This window comes from Anoplophora glabripennis, unplaced genomic scaffold (assembly GCF_000390285.2).
Source record: "Anoplophora glabripennis isolate ALB-LARVAE unplaced genomic scaffold, Agla_2.0 scaffold2, whole genome shotgun sequence".
NCBI lineage: Eukaryota > Metazoa > Arthropoda > Insecta > Coleoptera > Cerambycidae > Anoplophora > Anoplophora glabripennis.
The window spans coordinates 4,122,919-4,142,548 of record NW_019416325.1 but is presented as its reverse complement, the minus strand read 5'-3'; the positions used below and the strand labels follow the sequence as shown (position 1 = coordinate 4,142,548).

At 30.6% G+C, this 19,630-nt stretch overlaps 1 protein-coding gene across 3 annotated transcripts in view; it reads right to left on the bottom strand.

Annotated features, from left to right (window-relative positions):
* The window catches only part of LOC108916920 (segmentation protein cap'n'collar), a 96,991-nt gene that overhangs the window by 64,688 nt on the left and 12,673 nt on the right, over nt 1–19,630 (bottom strand). Inside the window, exon 1 of one of the 3 annotated variants that reach the window (XM_018723252.2) lies at nt 16,220–16,457. The exons of 1 other annotated variant lie outside the window; for it this stretch is intronic. In XM_018723252.2, the coding sequence (XP_018578768.1) occupies nt 16,220–16,222 (3 nt within the window). In that variant the 5' untranslated portion in view covers nt 16,223–16,457. Of the gene's footprint in view, nt 1–16,123; nt 16,142–16,219; nt 16,458–19,630 lie in introns of those variants that run through there. One more of the 3 variants, XM_018723254.2, reaches the window with a different exon arrangement.

Here is a 19,630-nt window from a genome sequence, read left to right as displayed (position 1 = left end):
CGAGAATTTTTTTAAGTGTCTCGTGATTTATTTCTATTCTTTTGTTCATCAAATTCAATAAAAAAAATTATTAGTTCGTTGATATTTATTTTTAGAGGTCACTCGAAAACATTTTAGGTCCACTACTTTTAATGTTAAAACAATTATGAGTGACCTTTAGAAAATAAAATATCGATTTGAAATGTTCACAATCGAGATTTTTTTCAACCTAGAAAATGATAAAATAACGAGAAAAAAAATTAAAAAAAAATAAACTTTTGACGATTTTGGAAATTTTTAAAAATCTTAAGCGACCTCTAAACATTTTTTTGAGCTGATTTTTTGAGGGGACTCTTAAAACATGATGAACTAACATATTTTCACAAGACACGAAAAAAAAAATATTCGTTTTGTTTGGGCCACCCTAATAAATATAGCATCTTATACATCTACTGAAGGTACATATACAAAATAAGAAAGTTGTCACATTTGACTTATAGTCACTTTGTTTAAAGTTTTGAAAATGGAGACAAAGATATTAGAAACACGAAACTAAATTTATATCACTTCATTGATCTTGTCGGCGTAAAGTGCTATTTATTAAAAGTTTATTTTTTTCAGTGTGGCAGAAATGCCCAATTAAATAAAAAAGTAACGCCACAAACACAAACATATATAGACAATGAAATAAATAATATAAAATAATTGAATTTGTTTACACTTTATTTTTAACGCGACATAGATTTTGATGAAATGAAGTCGATTGCTAAAAATGTTTTCTTTAATTGTCATTTCTGCGCTTCTAAGTCGGTAATAGTTGAATGTGAGGTAAAACTTTAATCAAATGTTATTGTTATTAGTGGTTAGTATAATACATGTAGTCTGTTTGCACAGCGCACAAAGGGGGAAGAACTGTTTCTGTTTCATGTGCAAACAGTGTATTTTTCAAATTTTTTTTCTATGTGTTTGGGCGGGCATTGTGAACCATTTTCTAATAAGGTCTTCTGTGTTACCAAACCGACTAACTGGACAATACTATTTGAACTTTAGATTAGATTGCTAAGGCCTTTTTGTAAATGTAGGTGATTCTTTAAACAGTTCCCTTTACGTTCACACCTTTTTATTAAATAGGTTCAATATACAGGGTGTTACTGAACTTATGTCAAAAATTTAAAGGGGTGAAAACGGAGCAAAAGCTGACTTAACTGATATCACAAACTTGTATCAGAAGTTTAAGATCATAGAGAAAAAAGCTAATTAAAAAATGTGTTTTTAAAACTGTTTTGGAACTGCTGAAATACATGTATTTTATCGCGGAGAGTATTTACAAAAAATTCTATAACACTTTTTACGAGTTTGTAGGTTTTTTATGAAGCCGGACTGTATTCGAAAGAGTCAGTTTGTAATACATTGTTGTAGTGATTGCTGTGCTATTTTTCGAGAGTACATTTAATAGCCGTATTTCCAAGTTTTCTTTTGAAAATGGCGTATTGATTTAGCAATCGCGAATATTATGATATAATTTATGGCGAAGCAAACGAAAATGCCCACAGAGTTTGTCAAGTGTACCGTGCAAGATATCCTGAACGACGTGCCCCCGCACCAGAAATATCGAACATTCCTATGAAAATCAGCAGTTCTCAAAAGGCGGCTCCTTGCAATGTTAAGGAAATGTGTACGTACATATGTTTATTGTGTAGAAAATTAAAAAGAAAAATTGTAATAAATACCTATGCATTTTTCTTAATAGAAAACATTTAAGATTAATTTTTTCTTGCCATTTTTGTATCATGGGTTAATATAACTAGAGCGGATTATTCTTAAAAAGTAATCTCCGAGTTTGTTAAACCTTTTCAAATAATTTTTTTTCAGTGTGGCAAAAATACCAAACTAAATGAAAAAGTACTACAAAAAATAATTGCAGGCAATAACGAAATTGTTTAAATGGAGTAGTATAATTGAGTTATACATTTGCAGTTGGAGCCGTTCCTGTTTTATTATCCCTGTATTATATGCATCTATGCATCAGTTCTGTGGTGACAGATGATAAATGATACTTCTTAATAATTATCCAGTTCTCTCTGAATGGTCGTATCGACCGTCGTCATTGGATAAAAGCTCAAGCCGCTTGTGTTTCCCTTCTCTCTAATCGAGCACACCCAGTCTCATTTATTTCCAGTTTATAATCTTATTTCCCACCGCTTCGTCAAAATTATTTTGTTATATTACAAGAACAATCGAATATCGTTGCATAATGTTTATTATAAACATAAATTTTGTCGTATTAAACGTTTTGCTTACTAGAGGAATAGTCTTTTATAATAATCCGAATTCTTTCACAGAAACACTTTATGCTCAAGAATCATCAAGTTCTTGTTTATTCATTTTCGTTTTTTGTTCAACAAATATTCAAATACATTTCAAGGATGAATAGATTTAAGCCAAAAAAGTGTCCACAAAAATGTAAATGACGATAATTCATTTTTTACAGATCTGTCTACTGAGTTTTGAATAATAAAATTATTTAATATTGAACTGAGTAATGTCTTCCTAAAAAAGCAAGATTTAGATTTTTCAGTACACTTTTCAGGACTATACAAATTTTATAATCATTTTAATTCGCTGTAATGACGGTTTTTTACATCAGGAACACCCCGTGTTCGCCGATCTATCGTTAATTAGGCGTATTATTATTTCCTGCAGGGTCCTGATAATGACGTACCGTTTTTTAAGTGAAATCGAACATCAGATACCAAAAAAATGCAACTTTTTTGGTCGGTCTAGTATCATTAATTCGATCATGATAGTATACCTATTCAAGCGTTTTGGCCAGCCTGTTCCGCTTCTATAGATTTTTAAAGCAAGTTTTATAATTAACAGTTATCGCAAATTCCTTTATAGGATCTACCAGTATAATACCAATATAACAACTTTTTACTTTACATGCGAATCCATCATCGATCTTGGAAACACTGAACATCCCAAGACAATCGAAAGAGTACTAGATCCTAGAACAGCCCGCATGTTTTTCAACATCAATCTAAATTAACATCTTTTATAGTTATATATTATGTCGAATTTACCCGGCACCAACACCCGTAACACCCTGCATAGGGTCCATTCATCTTTCTGAATTTATTGGATATTTAGTTCAGTTGATTTGAATTTTCTACGATAAGTTCCGAGTCGGTAGATATATAATTTTGTATTGGAAAATAACCTTTACTCCTCATTGTAACCATAGTCCAGAAGTCGAAAATTTACGCGGGAGAGAAATTTTGACATAATTGAACTGTAATTTCTAAAATTAAACATTTCATTTGTAAAATACAATTTTTTTTAAAATAACCTAGTTCTCGGTTATTTTTATTTAATTTCTAAGAACGAGAATATCATTACATCATAGCATTTTGGAGACCATTTGAAGCGAAACAAACCGAAATTTACCATCAATATAATAAAATTGTTTGAGGACATAAATAATTAAAATATGTTGTTGGCCAAATGAACATAATATAATAGAAATTTTCTACACATTATTACAAATTATTATAAATTTTTATCTTTAGTAGAAAACTTTTTTAGGGACGCCTACAAAAGTCATTAAATTTTATTGCCAAGCGTTTTTTACATATTCAACTGAGTTCGGAAAGACTATACCTCGCCATGTTTTATTGTGTTACACCTAGAAAACTAATGAAACTCGTTAAATTTTATTGCTAGGCGTTTTTATACATGTTCAACTGCCTTCGGAAAGACTATACCCACCGAAAATGATCACCTCGGCAACTTTTTTATTTTGAGGAAGTTTCCCATAAAAATTGTATGGTGCTTTGAACTTTTCAAAAATTAAAAAAAAAAAATAATTAAACATCGTATATACGGCTAAAATACTGTATATTTTTTAAATTTTTAATAGATATTTCAATATCGAGAGCTAGAGATTAACTAACAGTCTTCAAACAGCGCCTGAGAAAAAAATTATTGTGTTCAGTTTTATCTGAAACAACTTGCATGGGTATTTTTTCTTAAAGCCAGAAGTAAAAAAGTTGCCGAGCTTTACGAGACGTAATTTGGCGGACAATTTATATAAAGAAAATTGAAGACATAAATAATAAAAATTTGTTGTTGGCCAAATAAACATATACTTAATAGAAATTTTCTCCACATTATATACAAATTATTATTATTTTTTTACCTTTAGCCGAAAACTTATCTAGGGACGCCTATGAAACTCATTAAATTTTATTACTAGGCGTTTTTATACATGTTCAACTGACTTCGGAAAGACTATATCACTCAGTGCTATTTGATGTTTTTTAACTGACGTAACATTTTTTAGTGACCTTTAATATTAGTGTGGCGTTTTTTGAATTTTTGGAAAAACCACAAACATTTAAGCCTATTAGCGAGAATTTAGATGATTTTTCACCCACAGATGTAGTGTGTACGAGTAATAAACACACCAAATCACTTAACCCCAAAAAATACTTATTTCGACAAATAACTTTGAGGTTAAGTGAGTCCTTAATATCATTACAAACCTGTAGTATTATTTTCGCACTTGATTTGTGATCACCGCGTATACGTTGTTATAGTTAACCTTGTCTTTTACATTTGTTTTTAGGTGCTCGAAAAATTTTAAAAACCACCTCGATGTTTTTGATCCATGGAAGAAAGAGGCCGATTCCGATCCGAGGCAGGTATGCAATTTGGGATTGATTAATAATAATTTTAAGAGCGAGAGGGGAAAACGAGGGAACAATAGAACTGAGACAGGTGAGTGGTCGTGGTCCGCGCCGAACAGGGAAGTCTACGAGCACAAGCACAAGCAGTGGAGGTCAGTAGACGCAGACAGCAAGACATCAAGCATGACTTAGAAAAAAGAACCCGCCGACATAATCAACGTAGACCAATCAGAAACTACTTTTCAACAAGGCGATCACAACGGGGATACAGGCTGAATAGTGTAATGTATCGATGTTATAAGCAGTCGGTGCTTGCCATGGGCGCCGCTAACACTCAATCCAAGAGGGAGCAAATTTAGAATATCAGAATATAAAATATCCTGCTAAGTCCATAAGTAAATCGTATATCTATGACATAAAAACCAGGCACAAATATAAACAAATGACGGAGGATATATTTTAATTGGTGATTTTGTAATATACAAAATAACAGAATATAATAATAATTCAATTTAAATGAACAAAATGAAAGCATAAAAATTAAAGCAATTTTATTTTAGGATTTAGAACTGCGAAAACTTCATGCTTGTTTTCTAGTTTTTGACTTGTTATTTTGGTTTTAAAACAAACATATCCCATTTAAATTAACCTTATTTGTAAGTTGTGGGATTATAATCTTGATTTTTAATTGTAGATAAAAAATGCTCGGTATTTTCCGTATTTTCATGTCATGTGAAAACAAAGTACGAACCTGGAATGTACGATTTATTCTCGGACATAAGAACAAAGTATAGTTTTTATGGTCACTTTATTTAAACTTAAACAAAAAAACAAGAACAAAACCTTTTAACAGAACAATAACCTTTTCTAATAAAAAAAATGACAAAGCAAACATAAGGAAAGTTTACGTTTTTTAATTTAGGTAGAATGTTTCGTCTGGTGTAACAGCGTCCTGCTGCATTTTTTATCAGGCAGACGCGTTGGAAATATACCCATCAAAGTGGTATTGAGAAAACGTGAAGTGTTCTTTTAAAATAATTTTTGGCTCTTTTTCCTTGAATATATTTGGAAAATAGCCCTGCCCCCTCATAGACGGCGCGCATGGTGCTGAGTATACTGTATCACCGAAGAACGCCAAGGGACGGCGCCTGTTGGAACAATTGACTTACACAGTGGACCATTTTATTAACAAATTCCAAGCACTTTAATTATCAAAAATGATTGAAATTACTAACGTAAGATTCATACAAAAATCCTGTCATCGCTACTGTTAACACTTTCACAATCCGTTTTGAAAAAAGTACCATAAATTCGGAAACTGATAGGACATTAATAAGAAAAAATGATTCTATGGAGCATGAGCGTCAAACGATTCAGTCACATTTTTTTAAATACCCTATTGCATCGAATTGAGAAATTATATAGTTTAGCGGAAAACGTTGAAAACAACGTAATTTCTAAAGTGATAATAACTAATTTTCTAATAATTTCTGCAAAAGTTGGCTGTAATTATTTTTTTTCTTATTTAATGTAAAAAACTCTTCTGACTTGATATGATGTACAGGGTCGGAAAGTCCCCATGGTTCATCGGCCGTTACGTGAGAGCGATAAAGTAAGTCATAGAAATCCGTGCGATAGAGAAAGGTGGCTATAAGGAAGGCGTCTAATAGTCACCGCCCATTTCGCCCTTCCACAAATAAGATCCACTTCTTATTTAACGTAACGGCCGATGAACCATAGGGACTTTCTGACCCTGTAGATAAATTTCTATAGAAAGTTAGGTTAAGGCGTTTTTTTATACAAAGTACAGCTTAAAAAAATAATATCATTGAGTAATATTTGCATAATTAATTCATTGGATATTTTAATTTATAAAAATAAGTTATTGGCCAAAGAACTTAAAATGTTAAAATGAATATAAATGCTTACACATATTTCTTTTCAATTAATATTCTTTTTAATTTATTTGCCGCCCTAAGTAAATTTGCGATACTTAGTAACCTTACTTCTGAGGAAACATACAAACGAGGGAGAGGGAAATTCAAGAGTATGACGTATGATGTTACGAAATGGAAATGTCATATACAATACCAAGAAACAATGCCATTTCTAAAACTATATTTCCCAGATATCGCGTTTCTCGGGTGCTAAATACGTCAGTACTGCTAATTTCCAACTATATTGTAGAGGTCCGAGGTTAGACTAGCTACACTGGATGTTGTGTACTTATTATATTTTACACAAAAATCTTACAAAAAATATCTTCTATCAGTATTTATTATTTTTTATCAATTACATTCTGTTAAGATTCTGTACAGATAAACTTGTTATGAGAGCTTTTATCGACTTTTTATCCACTAAATGTAAAATAATAATTTAGAAAACGATTTTCTAAGAAACTCGCAATTTCACTGAAGCAATTCTTCATTACCTAAAAAAACTGTGCTTTTCTCTTCAACTAAGCCTAAAATGAAAACAAATAGCGGGGGGTTTGGGTTATGTAAAAAAATCGAGTTCCCCTTGACACCGCAAAAGGTTTTTGCCCCAGAAAAATTGGAAAATGAAAAAACAAATAAAACTTGCTTAATCTACGAAATAAAAGGTTCTTATCACTATGTTTGTCAACATAAATAATATATTATTATACAGAAAATGACGTACTAATTGTTTTAATGAAAAAAAAAATCTATTTTCGCTTTTAGAAGAGGTTAATAAAGATTTAAAACAAATTTTGAATGTTCAAGGCAGGTACATAGGTACCAAATATTGATCAGTACGTTTACAGGTTTCCAGGTTGAAAAATTCCCGAAGTTACGAAAATTTATCCCCAAGGAAAATATTTAACAAAATTTAACAAAAATATTTAAATGATTATTTTATAAATTATACAGTACTCGCCATAAAATTTGCACCAAATAGGAAATATTTCTATTTACATATTTTAGTCTTTTACTAATTTTTATTTATCTAATTACATACCAAATACCAACTTACAATTAGATGTATTTACAGCGGGATTTTAAAAAATTAAACCAAAACTCAAGTGAAATCCGTATAGATAATTGTGAAAATTGTTTAAATAAATATTCGTTGATTTGATTTCTTTTTCGATGGATTAAAAATAAATTTAACCACTCAGGATTTACTGTGTGACTTTTTCTTCCTAAAATTAGGGAGTAAAACTACTTTTAGTCCACGGGATGGCAAAAATATTTATTTCTAGATTACTTAAAACAAATTCAAAGACTTTTCCAATTCTTACGTTGACAAATATAAATACTGTCTAACATAAACATACTATATTATCCTATTTCAAGATATAGGTGATATGAAGTACATAAATTATAATTATCTCATTATAGCTCATCTCTGATCATTAATAAGTAGTAATCAACAAATACCGAGGTAATTAGTTTGAATTTTAAAAATAGTTTGTAAGGAAGAATTTACTTATCAAATAATGTAAAGTCAATCATTTTAATACAGGGTAGGAAAGTACCGATGGTCTATCTGAAGTTACGTGAGAGCGATAAAGTAAGCCATAGAAATCCATGTATTAGACAAGGATGGGTATAGTGAAGGCGTCTAATAGTCACCGCCCATTTCGCCCTTCCACAAATAAGAAGTGGATCTTATTTGTGGAACGCCTTCATTATAGCCATCTTTCTCTATCGCATAGATTTCTATGGCTTACTTTATCGCTCTCACGTAACTTCAGATAGACCATCGGTACTTTCCTACCCTGTATACTCAATTATAAAAATATATAAAACAATATAATGCAACACAGGTAATACATAAAATGAAGTTTTAATACTGCGGTAAAGTTGATAGTGCCTTTTACTTTTACTTGTTACCTTTAATGGCAATAAAGTTTTCAGAATAGCTGAACCATCTCGAAAGTTTGATTCATATTAAATAAAAAAATCAGAATGCAAAAATAGCATATGTTACTCGTATATATTGTTATAAAACGGCTTTTAATTTTTTTGGCGTAAATAATGTACGACAACCAGAATTGCATGATTCCTCGTTGAAAACTATCGTTTGTGTAAAAAAATCTTTTCGCTTTCTCCCTGAGGATTTATAGCCATTCAAACGAACAGAGAAAAATTAAGTTTTTTTGCCCTTGCGTATGCAGAAAGTTACAAAAATTAAATTATGTACACAAAAAATACATTTAGTAGATAATTCCTGATCTTTCCCTTCGGTTACGGAATTTCGAGGGGTAGATGTAACCACTCCTGTAAATAATTTCTTGCATCATTATTTTCTATCTATTTTAGATGGCTTGATGTATTTGAAAAATAAATAAATCCGCTAGGGAACAGGAAGTTGTTTTTTTATATTTCAACGAGAATCACCTTAATTTTCTTTAGTTACATTTACAAAGCTATGTTTTACATTGATGTTTAGGGTGCTGCATACAAGTTATTATTTAAAACCCTGACGATCAAGAAGACTTGACAGTAACCTCGGGTGTGCGTGACTTAAGAATTTTCAGTTCCCCTATCGGTAGGGCTTCGAATTACCCCTACGTCCGTTATGTAAATACAATGAAACAAAAATGATCGATAAGGGCGGTAAATATAGCTTATTTTCTTATCTCTACTGCCGCAGTTCTTTGAATATTTTAGTTATCGAACGTTGCTTTAAAAAAGAAACCAGATACACCCAATCAAACGAATAGCAAAAACTACAAAAAAATATACGTTCTGAACAAATTTCTTCATTTTCTCAGAGCTTCCACCACGCCTTCAACAAGATTTATCGTTCCAGTTTTATACCCAAAAAAAAGGTGGACCGAGTCGTACAACTTACAAGAGAAGTGGTATTCGCGGCTATTGGCCAAGCGAATGCGGAGCATATATGTATGTTAAATAGCGGAAAGCAAAACATTTCTATTGGACATCCAACAAACCACGTTGTTTTAGCAAACGCTTTACAGGTTTTGCCACATTCCATTCCTTGATTATCAAATCGTTTTGTGGCGGTCCAGTCTACATTCGATTTCATTGGATCACCAGAAAATTAATTCCGTCAATGTAGTGTTCAAAATTGACATGAGTAAAGATAAGTTTTGTTACAGTTTGGAATTTTTTCTTTTCTATGAAATTAAATGAAATTATTAAACAACACTGAAAAATATGATTATTATTATTATAACTAAAAGAATTATAAAATTAATATATGTATTTAAATTTATGGAACAATATTGACTCTGATATAATTTCATGTAAGCGAAGTAGCCTCGCAACAAGATATCATTCAAGGAAAGTTTGGTTATGGTTAAGAGTACGTCTATAATAAACCCCTTGAAGAAGAAAACACTCGATAAACACACTGACACAGTACCACACCAAGAAAAACAATAACAATACTTAGTAGAACCAGAGAATGCCAAGATTAAACAAAACAAGAAAAAAAACGCAAATTATAACAGCGATAACATATCAACAAGAGTTCACCTGCATATGAGGCTATTCTTTCCGAGCCTGCGCATTAGGAATAAAACGGCTAATGTTAAATATTTACTTTATTTAAATTTAGGAATATTCTTTTATACCATTTTTTGTAAGTTTCACATTAGTGTATTTTACGAAACACTTTCTTAAAAAACATACTTCTAAATCCTTGTAAAAATAAATTAATTTGAAGCTGATAATTTATATAGTATCTAGTAGTAACACATTTGTCTCAAATAAGTTTTACACAAGAAATGTCTAAGTTTTTAAAAAGTGCTCTTTCTATTTTCAATTAAAAAAAATTAATAAATCTTTTTAGTTGTTTGTCGTTCAAATTCATCAAATTAAAAATTGAAATTAAAAAATTTTGCATATCAATTATAATCTAATAAAAAGAGATAAAGGCGCAGATTTTCAAAAAACAATACAATCCACAGTCGACTTATTGTATCGTAATTGACTTTATGGTTAAAGAATGTTTTATCCTTCATATCTTTATCTCTTCGTTTACACGAAATTATGATCGATATCAATGACATTAAAAATCGTGTTTTCAAATAAGAATCGACATGACAGTAATATTAATAGTAGGTGCCCGCGTACCAGAAAGGTGGTCCTCTTTTCAGAAGAAGCCGCAAAAGACTAGTGTCCTAACATCATTTGTCATTATAACATTTTGACCACCCTTACAATCTGAAAAAGTCATTTGTCAAATATCAATTGTTTTCCTATTTCATAATCACCTGACCGCAGATTGTATTCAACCCTTTTCCTACAAAGACCGTTTTACCTGCTTGTTCCGATAGCCCTTGGCTGGAAAGTACTTAACTTTAAGCTTAACTGTAGTTCTTTGTTTTTTTTTTTTTTGTTATATAATTACTGTACAGAATGTAACAGTGCTAAAGCGACAAATTTTAAGAAATACCTACTTTAAAATTAGGGTGTTTAACCGATTACCCAAAAAAAAGAGGATGCACATCAAACTTAGTACAAATTTGACAAAATCAATTTCTGAAAAATAATGAGGTGTTTTCCATTATAAACCTACATTACAAAATAAAAATAAGTTAAAGAATATGAGAATCATAGTGTTTTATTTCGACCTCATTTAAGTCCTAAGAAGAATTAAAATATGCGTTGTGAAGTCACTAGGCGAAAAGTCTGTTATAATAAAATCTTTTGCGAATTAAAAATAAGGCATAAAATTATGATCAGAAATTCCAGATGTTAATAATTACTGGTTTATAAATTAAAAAAATATATTTTGACCCATAGAATCTAACTATGGTTCTATTTATCAAATATTATGATTTTAATCTTAACTCTAGGTTACCCCTGCAAACGAAAAATCGTCTAATTTGTCACAAATCGCTCCCCCACTTTCTTCCATTTCGAATAGACCGTAACGGCCTCTATCGGAGAACGCGGAACCACCGAATATACAGGGTCGGAAAGTCCCCATGGTTCATCGGCCGTTACGTGAGAGCGATAAAGTAAGTCATAGAAATCCGTGCGATAGAGAAAGATGGCTTTAATGAACGCGTCTAATAGTCACCGCCCATTTCGCCCTTCCACAAATAAGATCCACTTCTTATTTGTGGAAGGGCGAAATGGGCGGTGACTATTAGACGCCTTCATTATAGCCATCTTTCTCTATCGCACGGATTTCTATGACTTACTTTATCGCTCTCACGTAACGGCCGATGAACCATGGGGACTTTCCGACCCTGTACATATAGAATCCCACTTAAAAAAAAAACCTGTACAGAAATTACTATCAGTTATGCCACCCCCATCACATGCCAATACTAATATTTCAAATTCCCTTTAGGAATCGATGAAAAAAACATTGTCACATTTTATGGCAAACAGGAAATACCTTAGATAATTCTATCTATTTCAACAAATCCTTTTATCAATATCAGTATATTATCTGTATTACTTGACATAGAAAATCTTTTATTTTTTGCTTAATAAACTTAATAAATTGGTGGTTACAATTTATACCACTTGTTATTTATCAGTGAATATTTTGGCGTTACATACAGTCTTATTATCAGTTGTTTTTCAGATGACGGAAATTAATTTTTCACAAAAAATATCCAAAAGACAGTGAAGTTACTTTGAAACATTTCTACGGGATTACCCAGATTAGTCATTTTTTATTACATGACTCTTGCAATTTTTTAGCTCTTCGTGAATTGAAATTATTACGTTTTAAAGCCTGGGTGCTTTTCTCTAACCATGGCTGACGCGATGCCTGATGATAGGCAACCAAACTTACACCAACGACAAAAATAAAATATTCATTCACTATGGATGTTGTGTATACATCTTAATTGCAAGATGTAATAATTTCAGTTCCGTGAATTACTGCTAGCGTAATACAAAAGACAAATGTTAATTAGCTGATAAATACGATAGTCCTATCAAGTAAATACACACCACAAATCAGATCACATATATTGCTGAACTAGATAGTTATTTTACTCAATATCTTTAAATACCTATACCTAACAACTTAAAATAACCTACCAACTTAAAATAAAAAATATAAATGAAATACTATATAATTTTGTCCACATGGGACGGAAATTGAAGATATTGTAACATTTGTAGTAATTAATGTTTTTTAAAATTCGTTAAATTTCATATGTGTAAAATATCTTGTGTTTACAAAACAAAATTTTGAAAATTGAAATTATATTGATTTAACTATTATCTATCTAACGACCGCGGTGTTAAATATTTGCTATTTAACTCGCTATTCAATTTAGGGTCGCGACCTACGGGTCAAAGACGTTTTATCTATTTTGACGTCTGTAGACAGAGCTATGCATAGACATTAATTTATTTATTATAAGATTCACATTTCATAAGTTAAATGTTATGTCTCATTGAATTACTTTAGGACATAGATTAAATCCCAAAATTATTTGTATATGCACTGATTTGCCATTTGTGGAATATTCCTCCGTCATCGTATTTTATATTGTTTTGTATTGTATTTTACATTTTGACGTTCGCGTCAGGTATACGCAGTTCTTGTGAATGCGCGAAATGTATTTATGCTTTTTTTACATCAGTGTTTCAATTCCCATCACACGAGACAAAATTATTTTTCGAAAAATAGAGGAAATGCCCAGGGCCGGCTTAAGGGGAGGGAAAGGGCTACGGGGGCTGTGGCCCTGGCAAGATCTGGCAAAATTAATTTTCAGCTTATTTTTAGAATCAAACCAAAAAACGTTTAGGTTTACAAATACAATATCGTTTCTTTTTAATTTTTATTTTTGAGAAAGAGGACTTGTAGCCTTTAACTTTCTAGCGATGTCGACAATCAAAAAATTTTTTATAAACACCGCAGATCTAATATAATTACAATTTAAGAGTCAAGTTTTTCGATAATATAAAACGGTATTTCTCAGAAATTAAACATTAAGACTAACATCTGTTGGTTAATTTATTACTTTTTAATTATTTTTGCCGATTTAATGATAATAATACAGAAAAACAAAACATTGTAAATTATTTAACATTACATTACAATATTGTTGAATGGAATAATATTCATATCACTCCAAAAATATCATAAATTACTCATGCTACAGCCGACAACGGCAAGAGATAAAAGAAGTAATGACACTATCAATATTATTATAAAAACATCCATTTCATATCTATTAATATTACATATGCGCTCTGCGCAGCCTTGTATAAAATGTTAAACAAACAATTACGAATAGGTAGGTACGAATATGAAGAACAAAAAAATTACAATAAATTGTGAACAGTGATCTGCTGCAGCCGTTATATAGGCAACCATTTATACATGTAGAAGCTGCGATCGATACTCAAATACTGGTTTAAGTAGTAGTAAAACAAAATTAATATAACTCCCATTTTAATATAAAAAAATACCCAGTTACTGAATTGTTATTATAAAATGTAAGTAGTATTAGCTCTCATTGATTAATTTATTATTGATCGGTTTAGAAAAACATTAATTTATCTTCATAACAAAAATAAAAAAAAATTGAAAAATGCGCGCAATGTACCATAATTATTACAATTATTAAACATAATAGAGATTATTCCACTCCCTGAAATGCAAAAATAGTTTTCTAAAAATTAAACTCTGTTATACTTTGAAAAATAACACATTTCGAATTGACTTTGAATTGAAATTATTTATAATCGTGTACAGTACAATAACACACGTTTAAAATGTCGTTGATCTTGACACCATTAGTGTTTGATAACTTGACCATAAAGTTGCTTTTTAACATTTACTTGACAAGAAGATATAACGTGGATACATATTTGTGTAAAATATTAACATACAACCGTTAATAATAAAAATTTAATTCCATTTTTAAAACGCATGAAAGTATACGAGACTGTTCCGTTCATTTTTCATTCTAGCAAATTTATAAATACATACAGCCTCTTAAAATTTGGAAACGGTAACTTCCTCAAAATTGTTAATCTTAAGCTTCTTTAGAAAAACTGCATCAGTAATTTGTTTATTCAAATCTAATAATATCTAACAAATCAAATCTAACCTTGGCCTCGCCTATAGTGATTTTTGTTTTTTTGTTTTTTTTTTTATTATGAAAGAAAAAGTGTACATTTTTCTTTCAAAAATCATTTGGACGAAAAGTAACAATAATAATACTGAAATAAATCTTAGATCAAGAGAATCTCCTAAGATTATTTTAACCACAAACAAAAATATATAATTTTATAATTAATGAAGACAATTTAAACCATTTAGGCATCACAAATTTGATTATTTTGTTCGTAGACGAACCTTGTTACCAATAATAAGTAATAAGGTCTTAACTGAAAATATAGCAAACAATTAATTAAAAAATAATAATTTTGAGGTTATGTGACGTGTAGTTGCACCATAATTTTTATTAGTAGAACTACCCCTTAAATTCTTCATACTTATTTCCAGTAGACCATGTCTATTACATTTTTAAATTGGTACATTAAATTTAACAATAAATATGTGTAGACTGATATTTGGGTATTCTGGGTCGTGTTATTAGATTTTAGATAAATGCGATTTTTCAAAAATTGGCCCGAAAAAAAAAAGAAGCATACTAAGGATTTGCTATTCTGAAAAAGCTATAATTTCCAAATTGTTGTATTTTATTGAATATTTAATAAAAAATATTTAAACTATTCTCAATGGCAATCAGGATGACATATATATTAAAAGTCACTTAAAAACATTCGATGTTTTGCCTTTGTTATTATATATCATTACATAATTTCGAAAAAGTCGTCAATAATTTTATTATGTAAAATTCAAAATTCCCTATTACGTATATACAAATAAATATTTAAACGCACGAAACTGACTATGATAAAATTAGCTATTCGCCTAAAATTATATACAATTAAAGAAACAACGTCTTGGGTATAAACAAATTATGTTTTATCGCAAATGTGGATATAATAAAATGTATGCAATTTTACACATTAGTTCAAGATGTTGTAAAATTATAGATCAACTGTACTGTATACCGCAAAATTGTCTATATATTTAAATTAGGAAGAATTTGGATTCTAAATAATATGCGACGCAGCTCTTGTTTAGGCATTCCGCGATCAACACAATGCTGCCATCTATGTCTACACGGGCGAAGTTGGTACGTAAACGTAAAATAAATACATAGCAACCTAATTACTATTCGTATACAAAATTCCAAAATGCCTATGTGTTAAAAAAAATCTATGTCGCACGTAAATTAAGCCATAGCCCGCGTTATTTCGATCAATATCTTCTTAAGCGATATTAAAAAACAATATCATATGTTAATGACGTAATTATGATGTTTCATCACAAACTAGAAAATTAAGTCTAACACGAAATTTCGTTTTGGCAAAACTAGGTCAAAAAAACTATCTCGGATACACTTGACGGGCATATGCATTTACATCAAGATAATCATAAACTAAAAATGCACTTGATTTACGCACTGATGTCACACAGTTGTGATGTCACACTTCCACGAACTAACCAGGAATCAACAGGTAAAACAATCGTGTAAAAGCGAGCAATAACTAACAACTCACCATTTTTTCTTTAAACTATTGCTTTCATAACCTAAACACCATTATCACTCTCTACAAGTCAAAATATCACTAAATTGGGGAAACCAAGATTGTAGACAAACTCTTGATAAGACTGTCAATTAATACACTAGAAAGCGCTGTAAGCAATTATTATTTCTTTAGCCGATGTAAAAATCCTTGACTTTACTGGGTATGTAATTATTATAAAAACACGTGGTATCACATTAGCGCAGCACACTTTAAACACCATTAAGGTTCGAGTATGAATAAATATTGCGCAACGATATCCCATATATTTGTAAAAAACTAGATATCGCAAATTACGACATTCGCAGATTGCGGATTTCGCTTTAATATCGATAGAAATCCTGCTTAAATTTAATTTTAATTTACATGGGTTAAGTATTTAAAATTCATTTAATTATCATTATTTATGACTATAAACTACGTTAAAACTTGTTTATAATTCAACCTGTTATTTTTCCGAATGTAAAATCAATACAACTTACACGCATATTAATTTAAATAATTACTGATTATCCGAAAAAAATATGATAGAACTACTGCGTAAGTTGGATACGGAAAAGAACCTGGATTCACTGAAAACATAAACAGAACGTTTAAATTTAGAACTCTGGTAAAGACGATCGTTCATCTTTTCCGTCATTCAAGAATAATTCACCTTTTTGGTGATTTAAGTGAACAAATGATTAAAAAAAAAATTACGGCGCGAAAAAATAAAAAAAGCACATCACCAAGAAATCAACGAATGACGTCATAATTCAAATAGTACTGTGGTACGACTGTTTATAGAGGAATGTCATTGTTAATGGCAAATAAAGTGAAATTTAATAGTTTCCTAGTTCCAATTTAGAAGCAATACATTCGAAATTAAACGTCTTATCCAACAATCAAACAATTTAGAATGGATTATATATTAAACAATGTAAGAACTCATATTGAAAGGTAAAAGATCTTCAAAAATGCTCTAGTACTTAAAGCACCGTGCTAGAATAATGCAGTTATTACAGAGCTTCAAATATTTTATAAATATCTCGGTATGAATCAGCAATAGTAGTATCCATTTAATCACAAAAAACAACTATGAGACACCTTAATCACCTGTATTTTGGAGTAGGGAGTAGTATGATGCAATAATATCCAATACATAGTTAGTTATATTTAGAAAAAAAATCCCAAAACAAGTTTTATTAAAAGAGCAATGTAATGTTTTGAGATTTCAGTCGTCATTTCAAAAACTGGGTGTATAGTCTATCCGAAGTCATTAGAAAAATATAAAAACACCTAAAATTTAATGACTCATAGTTTTCTAAAAAAAAAATTCTAGCCTGGAACACAGCGCAGATGCGTGGCATTTAATAGACTAAACTCGACCAGTAATAGAAATCTTTAGAACTTCCTGGAATTTAATAAAGCCTGAAATCTAAAAATCCATGATAAATACCGGCCAGAGGAGTTAATCTCCAGTTTCAGAGTTTATTCTGAAGAAGATATGTGTGACACAATGTACAAAGTAATGTATGTACTTAGTTGTGTTATCTAATTGGTATTGATATCCATATCTCAATGTGAAAAAATGGACCAAGTCTAACTGATCTAAATACCCACATAAATGTCAGCCTCACGTGTGTACAAAAACAAATCAAAAGCGGATTATACATGTGCCACTTGCCAAAAGCTTTGTCAACAGCCCTCACGTGGATGGTTCCGGACATAAAAATTTCGAAAGCGAAAATATGTAGTTTAATTTTACACATTTATTAACTTATTCTGCGTCTAATCGAAATTAAAATATACACGGGTGCATTGTATTATACGAGGTTACTTCAAAAAATAATAGTCCGTGTCATAAGTTCGCTATATTGTTCCTTGGACCATCAACAAACCAAAAGGCCTCATGAAAGTCTAAAGTTACTAGTACTCTGAAAATGAAATTATTGATAATACTTTGGGTTGACAGATCATTGACTAAACATATTTTGCAGTAACTTTTGTAGTATTTTTAATGAAAAAACACTCAACGGCCATTTTTGAGTTCACTATTTAAACGAAAGATAATCACAAACTTCTCAGAAACTTATCCTTAGAAAGCCTATTAATCAAAAGAAGATTAACATCGAGCAAATAATACATAGTGTTCAATTTGAAATAAAAAGTATTCGATATTTGAAACTGACGAAATGCAACTGGAAAAACTGAACTCTTCATATCTTATTTTTTAACATGCATACAGGGTGTCCCGCATAAGAACCGACACAGGGCAGGTGCATGTAGGCGTTGTAATTTAACCAAATTTACCTATATACAAAGTTGCACCCCTGAGGAGTTATTAACCCCCAAAGTGGGGCCCTAAATTTCGAAAAAAATTAATCTCTGCAATACTACCGCAGAAGAACCAAATTTGGTACATGATTTAGGTTTACTGCTGGTCTTTGACTATGATTTAAAGTTAATTGAAGCACTACAAGGTGTTCATTGGGGATGATTCACCCCTAAAATTGTACCGAACTTTTTTTTCATTGACCGAATTGAAAAATTGTCGATTTAATATACAGCACATCCCATTTTCGATGCCATTGGCTATTTTTTGACAGTATTTTTCTGGTCAAAACAGTTTTCCGATGTTTTTAATTTTTAGTTACAGCCAAAAAATAATTTTTTATATTTAAAGTATAAATTTAGAATTAAATTATAATATTTGTGATTCACTAACATGAACTCTTTTCTTTTTCGGACACAGGAAAATTTAAACATAGTTTTGTTTCTAAGTAGTATACAGTGTGCTTCAAATTAGAGCAGTGACATTTATATCTCACAAATTGGAGCGAAATCTGACTTCTCTGTAGGAAACATAATAATAATAATAGTATATATACCCCTTATTATTATTCAGTAGGCCGCATGTGCGCCCAGGAACGACTTACGATGGTAAGCCCTAATCACCATTCACTAATCAAAATATAAATGGAACTTTGATTAGTAGGTATATTTATTAGAAGACAACAAAATAAAATTTAACCTAAACCTAAAAATATGCATAAATTCTCTTTAAAAACTCTTTGCAAACACTTGTGTCAAAATATTTATACAAACACATGTTTATTTTGTGGTTTTCATCTAGGACGAAAAACACAAAAGTTTTGAACACAAATATTTGCACGCAAACAAGTGTGGATATGTTTGTTTACAGACACGTGCAAATTTGGAGTATTGCAATTCTAAATTGTGTATTTGTATGGGCATAAATGGACTGATTTTTTCGAAGTTTCGAGATCGCTCTAAAAAAAAAGCGTCATGGTTTATTTTTAACTCTCTTATAGGCTATTGATTATATAAAAAAAAAACAAGATTAAAAGGAACTATGACGTTCAAGCAATTTTATTGCATGAA